Here is a 9,264-nt window from a genome sequence, read left to right on the forward strand (position 1 = left end):
GCTCCCTTTACCAGAACAGCACTTTCAGGTGTGAGATTTCAATGAAACTACCTCTGGGTTCTTGAGTGCCATGTCAATAGCAAGACCAGGGCCAAAGCCCGTCAGAGCCTTAAAGTTGGTGGAGTTGGGTAGAGGCCGACGACACTGAGTAAACACAGAGAAGGCCAGCGACTTGAGGTGCTGGCTGTAGAGGTGGCGCTCCCCACTGTGCACCGGCTGCAGCAGATACTGACAGGGAACAATCTGAGAAGCAAAAGAATAACAGTGGCACCTCAGAAAGGGTTCTGGTAATGCATTTGTTGTGCTTCTCTCTACAGTCACTACTTTGAGTCATGTACTGTGTCACACTCACAATTCTTTTATGCAATTCTATATGGCAATATCGCTGATTGCTCTTGACTTACGTTTTAGTTTTTAGTAATAGCGGTGGGCTTAGCTACTTTTGAACTGTTACTAGAGAATTGTAGTAGGAAATGAAGTACTCCTTAAATATCTGTTAAGTACAAAGCAATCTTAAGTCATTCCGTCTTACAGGTAGCATCTATACCTAATAGGGGAGTGGAAAAAGTCTATTAAACTCAAAATAAAATGCTAAAATAGCAGTTTAATGTTTGTGAAAACATGATACCAGGTTTCAGCAATATTGTACTTGTCTGTCAGCAAGAATATTCATTCATACCTGAAACCTAAATCTTCTAAAACTGTCATTATGGTTTTCCTATTTGTCTCAGTGAGTCAACCACCCTTTAATCTCAAACTCCACTAGGACGCCCTGGTACTTTCCTTCACCCTCTCTGCCTTTCTAGCCTTGCTACATCGCAGCCCTTCTGGTAACAGCAAAATCTGCAAAGTCTCAAATCTACAGAACACAGAAACAGCAGCCTTTTAAACGCAGCTGCAAAACAGAAATCCTGGATCCTACCCTGCGATGTCAGCTGGGTCCTAGCACAATCAGAAACGGGAAAACTTTCTACTATCAAACTATGTTTTTTCTTGATATGCCTCCACAAATATGAAGTCATAGTTTATGATTTTCTTGCACGTGTGTAGTTTACCAGTGCTTGTTATCATAGGCTAGCTTGTCAGCATCTGTTCGAGTTGGTCCTGGCCATTCTCTGTGGTGTTTTGGGAGTAATCTCAGAGGAAGTTAGTGTGTACTGAGAATGTTGAGAATACAACCAAAAAAAAGATTCTGTATTTCCATAAGTGGGGTAAAACTATGGAATAATTTAAGTGTAGACATAAAAAATAGTAATAGAATTGACAAGTTTAAACATAAATATAAAGGTATGTGTCAATCAAGATATATGCAAGAACAGGCTTAATGATTAATTAGATGGAACATTGTGGGTGTGGTGTATGAATGTTAACACTTTGTAATAATTCTTTAGTATATTACTTGTGTGGTGTAGAAGATAATTATTTAAGAATGTAATTATGTAAGAATGTTAACACTCTGTTATAATTTTTTTAGTATATTACTTGTGTGGTGTAGAAGAGAATTATTTATGTAGATTTACTGCTTGCAAACCAATGATGGTAAGATGATGTCATGGGGTAGGACTGGATAAGTCTGACTTCTTCCTACTCCATTCAAGCATGTACTAGGTATAAGCAAGTTGATATTGGATTATGTGTATGTGTATTGTCATATCAACTGTTTTTTACATGCTTGACCGAATAAATCAAATCAAAAAAAAAAAATCAAAATGTACAGCCATAACATTCTGACCACTGAGAGGTGAAGTGAACAACACTGATCATCTTGTTACAGTGACACCTGTCAGTGTGTGAGGTATATTAGGCAGCAAGTGAACATTCAGTCCTCAAAGTTGATGTTGGAAGCAGGAAAATGGAAAAATGGACAAGTGTAAGGATCTGAGTGACTCTGACAAGGGCCAAACTGTGATGGTGAGATGACTGAGTCAGAGCATCTCCCACACTGCAGGTCTTGGTGGGTGTTGTTGGTCTGCAGTGGTTAGTACCTACCAACAGTGTCTAAGGAAGGACAAATGGTGAACTGGAGACAGGGTCATGGACGCCCATGGCTCTCACTGATGATGAGGTTGGTCTACTGTAGATTAAACTTTTAACTTCCATTTGTACTTTTCAAAAGATTAAAATGTATTTGAATCTTTTGTTTGTGTAAAATGAGAAACACTGTCCCTTGGTCTCTATGAAGAGAAAGAGTCAGGGGCTGTAGTGGTGATATCACACCTAGAGTAGTGAGGCAGTTGGATTGGTCCAATTGGTCCTCACAACCACAGTTTTCACTCCTTTTATATAAGTTTTACAATTGTTTTTCACTGTATGGTCAACACATTCATGATCTTCCTGGCTGAAACTGTAGAAGCAAATGGATTCACAAAATCCAAAACCCTGTTTTATTAGTTTAATTTTATTTTTATCTACTTTTTGTAACTGCCACATTAAGCTTAGCTTTTATCCTCTCTCTGGGGTTAGAGGTGCGAGGAGGGGTGAGGTGGGCGGGGTTAGGAGCCATTTAACACTACAATATTACATTTGTTTTTTGTACATTTTGATGTGCTGTTTTGTATTTTATTATTCAGCTATGACATGTTTCAAAAAGTCTTCAGCTGTAGTTAAAAATATATTTGTAAATTACTGGTGATTATGTCATTGTGCACATACTACTTTGAATTGGGTATGACATTTTAGATGCTTTTGCTTGAAAATAGCGGTAAAATGGGTGACACTCATGCCACCATAACAGCACAGTGCATGTACATTACCACATGGTGAATCTCACTGGCTGGAACCAAGATTTTTAACAAAATGCAAATAAGCACAGAGGAACGTAATCACTGCTTCTCTCCCAGACACAATACTGTTTTAACCGAAGCTTTGCTGAACTGGTAAATATCTAAATTTTTAACTATATCAATATGATCTGACCTTAAATACAAGATTAATCTGCAGTGACAGAAGGGATAAATATTAACCCTGCCCTCTTCTGCCATCATGGTAATAAAGGCCAATAGTCAGTCAAAACAAAAGCACATTCACACCCACTGTGTTTATAAATTCCCTCTGGCGTGCTGATGCAATCCTGTGCCACTGTATCACAGGTGTGGCCATTGCCACCTCTGTCAGTGTCTGCTAATGAGTCCCTTGCTCCTTCTCACCTCTTTTTGTGCCCACTAATAGCACACTCCATAGTAACTAAACAGGCGCAGAGAGGTGATAATTTAAAACTAAAGATGACATGTTAATACAGTCATAGACGTCAAGTCACTTCTGTTTGAGTATTTCTTTTATATGCTCAACCCCATAAACTACTTCTCAACCTTAGACTGACTCAAGTATGAAAAACAAGAAAGTATCAGTTCACTATTTCCCAGACTTCAACACTGGCCACACCTGTACTGAGACAGCGTTTCTGATGTGAGCAGGCAGGAGTTGGAGCATCTCCATGTAGCAGCGCAGCAGGCCGAGCGTGTAGGTCCCAGAGTGGACCTCTCTGTCTGCGTCTTCGTAGCTGAAAGGGTCGACTATGTACACCACAATAGCAGGCGGGTAAGACACAGCGTGGGACTCTGCGTCGGTTGGCTTTCCCACTTTGTCTCTCTCCATTGTGCTGTCGAGAAAAGCGGCACCAATACATAGCAGGTCAAGAAATCATCTAAAGCTCTCCAAGAACTAACAACAGGTGACCAATATATAGTAAAACAAAGTTTATGAACATTTTTAAAAAGTTAAATGTGTTTGCAGCATAACAGAAACAGATGAGTAATGAGAAAGTCAACAGGAACACGAAAACGTCTAGCACTGCTGATTATGAAAATAATCGATTGACTAACCATTAAGTCAGTTTTCATATATTTTCAATGTTTCCAGCTTATAAATGTTGAGGTTTCTCTGTTAAACTGATTACCTTTGGGTTTTGGACTTTTTGGCTAAACAAAACGAGATGTCTGATGATGTCACCCTGAGCTCTTAGAAAGTGTGATATTGTGACTGATATTTTATTGGTATTACCAATTCATCAAGAAAATAACTGGCACATTTCAATAATAAAAGTACTCTACTGTTGCAGCCCTATTCACTTCTACTTGAATACACAACACGCAGCATATATACCCACCAGGCACGGTCTTAACTAATATGATGTAGTATTCAGTTCAGAAATGTCAGTTTGACAACCCAGCCTGGAGGGAAAATGTGCCAGTTGCTTGCACAGTGTTCCTAATGATGCCATCAATAAACTAGTTTTAAATAAAGCTATTATTAATTAGCCCATTTGAACACATAATGACTATCAAAACAACTTTTATACCCAGACAAACATCATGTGCTGCTGCTGCTGAGGAAACGCCTGAATTCAGTGATGTCAATCTATAAGATCGTCAGTTGATCTTGAGGGAAAATCAAACTACTGTTCTGCCAACACATCAAAACGAACACTTCTTTTCAAAGGCGTTCCGTCATTTGCTGTTTTTCTTATCTGTAGCAACAAGAGCTGAAGACCAGTCTCACAGCTTAAGACAGCGTTTTGTATGTGATCCACCTGAGCCGCAATTACTAGAACGTGACTGCCAGCTCTGGACAACCTTGGTCTCAATATAAAACTACAAAACAGATCTTTCACTTATATTGTTTCCTTAGCAAAATCAGAGCATATGCATGAACTTCGTTTCTCGCATGATGTATAAAGCGACACCTTTGTCAGTAGGTACTATTAAGATGGAGCTAAACATGCTTATCACTAGTAGTAAAACGTATTAAAAATAGATTCAAACTACTCTTAATTTCTTTTGAGTTCCACAGGACTCCAAACACCATGTTAGTTTGCAGACTGACTATAACTGCATGCTAGTTATAGTCAGTATTCTCACACCACAGACCGCTCCTAACCAAACTTTGTTGCAACCAGGTATCCATAGTTTATATTGTCGCTAGGATACAGGGCATGATGTCAAGGGCAACCTGTACAGTACAAACTGCAGAGCATTAGCACACTGAGTAAATTTTTCAATCCAGAACACCACACAGGTTACTGCTAATGTGACACAAAGTGCAAATGATTGTGAAATTAAAATCATATTAATCATGGACATGCTAGGTCGCTAATGTTACCAAAACAACAATCAAATCAAATCTGAGCCCTCTGGCCGCTTTAACTCTCTCCATCTCAAAAACCAAGTTCTTGCTCTTTGTCCCGCTGTCTGTGCAAAGGATCATGACCTCTTTAGTCTGGAAGCCACTGTTTCGCATGCAGGCTGACACACAGTAGCCATGGCTGGCTGTTTGACTACTTGTGGTTCTAAAAATGCTTTATAAAACCTTCTCTAGGTAGCAGGTGGGGCTAATTTATGTGTTGTCAAAACACAGGGTAGGGAAGCTGGCATAATAACAGAACGGCTGCAGATGGCAGACTGTCATAGAGGTGGGTAGGATAGTTGAGACGTTCCACGTCCGGTCTCATTTTCATTTGCATCTTCAGGATCAACATCTAATCAGCTGACTAAAAAAAAGCAGTGGAAACCTACCTCTCTGGTGTCTCAGTGGGCCCTTGAGGTTGGTTGGCTGAGGGCCCATTTTCAGCCAGCCCCCCTGCACCCTGTGGATTTGACTGGGGTCCATTCTGAGACGTGCTGCCCTGTAAGCCCCCTGTCCCAAACATTGAGAAGGAGCTCGGCTTGGCTGAGGCTACCCCACCGATAGTCTGAGATCCTGAGGAGGAAGAGGGAGGGGTGCTGTTGACCTGGGCAGGCTGGGCAGAGCTGGTGCTCGAGCTCGTAGTGTTGGTGTTCTGGTGTCCTGAGGAGGTGCTGGAAGAGCTGGACGTCTGACAGGAGGATGCGGCCATGGCTGGGCTGCGCTGGGACAACAGAGAGCTATCCAGAGACTGCTCTGACAGGTATGGAGCTGAGAAGGGTCACACAGTAAAAAGGAAATGCTTACTGATTCTTTTAATAAACCGTGTGATGTCACCAACTTTGGATTTTTAGCAGTATGAGTGAACATGTTACCTAGGTCATAGCGACACACTTGAGCAAAGAGTTTGAGCTTATTAAAGGCTTCATTGTTTCCATCTCTAGCAGACAACTTGAGGAACCATTCACTAAGGGGCTGCTCTGTCATGCTCCTGCCTTCTGTGGTGCCAACCTTCAAAACACCCTCTGGGTGACTCTTACAGATGGGCCTGTGTTGCCCTAGCTGGCATGCCTGTCAACAAAAGAGAATGAATGCAGAAGTGACACAGTGAATCATTTCTTTAGAGCATGAAAACCGTTTTTCATATCACTACAAAAAGGAAGAACTGCCAGTTGCGTACCTCATACATAGCACTTAGATCTTTGAAGAAGGTCTTGGCCCCGTGGAGCAGAGCCTCATTTTCTGGGCAAACCACAACATATCCTACATCCCTCTGAGAACCAAAAGGATCCAGGAGAAGCTTCTCCCAATAGGGCAACCCAAAAGGTGACAGCACCACAAAGTCATACTCATAACCGACCAAAAAAGTCGGGATGGGAAGAGGCTCCGGTGATTCATCTGTACCTGTAGTGAGACAATAAAATAATCAGCCACCAAAGTATTCCCAAACCAGTGTCTACATTTCTTCAAGACAGAGTAGTTTGGAACCATTAGGCTAGGTAGGGGTGTGTGATATCATCTATGATAATATCTTAATTGTTGTTCAGGCAATGTGTGAGCTGATATTAAAGTATGTCACTCACTTTACAAAAAACAGAAACGCTGCTCTGAGTCCATGTGCATGTTAAGATTGCATGCAGTGTGTACATGGCCCCTGTGCCACAAGTTAAGCTAGCGTCGCTGCCTAACAATGCATTAGCAAAGTTAAAAATAAGTGAACAAAAAAACAGGAGACAACTTATAGACACCACCAGCCTCCTAGTCTGTGCTGTTGGATTTAATTGCTAGATGAGGATCATCCTTGCATGGGAGTATTTTGGCTTTGAAAGGACAGATGCTGCTCAAAAGACGACAATCTGCAAACTATGTTGGTTGCTGTTGAAGAGCCTGTTTCACCATCTGCGGACTAACCACTTCACAGAATATGAAAGCTTTGGGAGAGAGATGTCCACAGCAGGACTAAACCAGCTGAGGAACCAGCACAAAAACACACTTGGCAAACTTTCCACACACCATATGATCCCCTCCCAGCCATCTTGTGGAACTGTTGCCAGGTGAGCGGTCCCTGAACGCCCCAGGAACGAACACTCCTCTTCTTCTGAATGGTGTCCTGTAGCACAGGCTGGAGGGACAACAACACCCGCAGGATGTCCTGAGAGAACAGCTTGTCCATATCTGCTGCTACACAAGGAAAAACAAAAAGACAGATGTCAACATTCTTATGTCTGAGGTCAAGAACAAATGAGAAAAAAAAAACGAGCTTGCAGTACAAAAAAAGTAGTAATACATACATTTGCATTTTGACCACTGATGAAGACAAGTGCTTTTCACTAGTGTTTCATCTACTTTGCCTCCTGACATGTTGTCCATGAACTGCCTGCCATGCTCCAGTGCCATGTAGCAGTCGTTAAAACAGTCTCTCTCTCCGACCCTCATGAAGGAACTGGGGGCTGAGCTCAGCTTGGGGTATTCCACACCTGCCATCGGGGCAAAAGGGTTGGTACACTGGTCTTGCAGCAGCAGGATTAGCTCATCTAGAGGCTTGTCCTTCAGGCTGCCTGCCTTGTGCACTGTGGAAGCTCGGAGCGCTTCGAAACACCGCTCAGTGTCCCGACTTGCGTCTGAGCCACGTCCCACCACGTCCAGTTCGTCCTCCAGGAAGAGCCCAGCTGACTGGCCAAAGCACCGATTGGTGACGGCACTGAAGCCACAAGTGCATGGGTACTGGGCCTCGCCGTTGTCCTTGAGGTACACACCTACATCTGCTCCTCGGATGTTCATGTTACAAACACACACGCAGCAACTGTCAAAGTTGCAATCCTTGAAGAGGTTCATGACAGACTCAGAGAGTATGAGGGTGACGTAAAGGCTGTGAGCCTCAGGGATTGAGGGTACGGTGGCCGGCTCCACGGAGCTGAGGGGGCGGCAAGTGGAGGGCGTGGAGGCAGGGGAGTAAAGGTCAGAGTTGTCATACTTGAGTGAGCCCTGGACGCTGGACGGGCCTCGAGGCGTCCTTGGAGTACGTGGTGTGCGGGGGGTGGGCACGGAGAAGCGAGGCGTGGCTGGGGAGGGTAGGATGCCAGTGCCGCCGTTGCTAGGAGGAGCACTGCTGGACATGAAGGGCGTGTGGGTCTGAGGGGTGTAGGTCTGGCTGTAATCCGGTTCCACACTGGGGACGTTACTGTGGCAGAGATAAACAGTGATTTACAGGCTCTATGCCATCTCCAGAACTTGATTTCTGACTTTTGTCAGTGTTAAAAATGATGCATAATGGGCAGTTAACATTCATAAATAATATAAATACTAAGTTTCACCCAGAAACAAATATTACAACATGAGAAACAACACAAATCACTGGTTTTTATTAAATATTGCTAGAAAATACATTCTATTACATCATTTAAACTGTCATGTCAAACATGACCAATTTTCACAGCTGACAACATTTTATAAAGAAATTTTATATTATTTCAGTTTTTTTAAATTCACTTACACTTAAAACATCCCTTAACTGTCCACTCAAAGATCTGGGAGAAAGCTTTACCAACTATTATCGCTGCCGTATTATGCAGCATGTTAACCTTAAAATACCATGTGAAACTTTGGAGATGAACAAAATCCCCAAATGATGGCATGAATGCATTTAGTGAGTCAGCGCATCTTTTTACCTGTCTTTGGTGAGGAGACTGACGTTTGTCACTGGGGGTATCAGCTCCATTTTGCCCAGGGTCCAGCTGGGGGTGTACACACAGTCTTCTGGCAGTTTGATAGGCAACAGACACTGGCTGGGGGGGGGGTTGGGCGTAATTGGACCAGCCAATGAACAACTGACACGTCTCAGGTTTGTACACGAAGGAAAAGTCCTGAAAGCAGAGACACCAGTCATTTCATAATGAAGGCAAATGAAATCAGTGAAAAAAAAAATAATTGATGTAATTAAATGTTCCGCATGCTTCACACTTTGGCAGGTGTGTGATGTGCCACACCTTTACTTCAGATGGCTTCGGGCTGCAGAAGCCCTCCTCCACCTCCATTTTGAAGTGGTTGTTGAGCTGGCTGCCGTCCAGCAGGGTGAGACCCACCCCTGCTTCCAGGCTATCCTTGCTCCCGTTGTTCATGGGAGAGTAACCCTGCTGCTCCAATGAG

General features: G+C 42.9%; 1 protein-coding gene across 1 annotated transcript in view; it reads right to left on the minus strand.

Annotated features, from left to right (window-relative positions):
• Positions 1–9,264, minus strand: part of LOC109973093 (mediator of RNA polymerase II transcription subunit 13-like) — a 25,945-nt gene that overhangs the window by 7,059 nt on the left and 9,622 nt on the right. Inside the window, 10 exon segments of the mRNA XM_020622418.1 lie at positions 39–243; positions 3,382–3,598; positions 5,511–5,889; positions 5,994–6,189; positions 6,299–6,522; positions 7,132–7,299; positions 7,410–8,299; positions 8,787–8,918; positions 8,920–8,981; positions 9,105–9,251. Of these exon segments, the coding sequence (XP_020478074.1) occupies positions 39–243; positions 3,382–3,598; positions 5,511–5,889; positions 5,994–6,189; positions 6,299–6,522; positions 7,132–7,299; positions 7,410–8,299; positions 8,787–8,918; positions 8,920–8,981; positions 9,105–9,251 (2,620 nt within the window).

This window comes from Monopterus albus, unplaced genomic scaffold (assembly GCF_001952655.1).
Source record: "Monopterus albus unplaced genomic scaffold, M_albus_1.0 scaffold280.1, whole genome shotgun sequence".
Classification (NCBI taxonomy): Eukaryota; Metazoa; Chordata; class Actinopteri; order Synbranchiformes; family Synbranchidae; genus Monopterus; species Monopterus albus.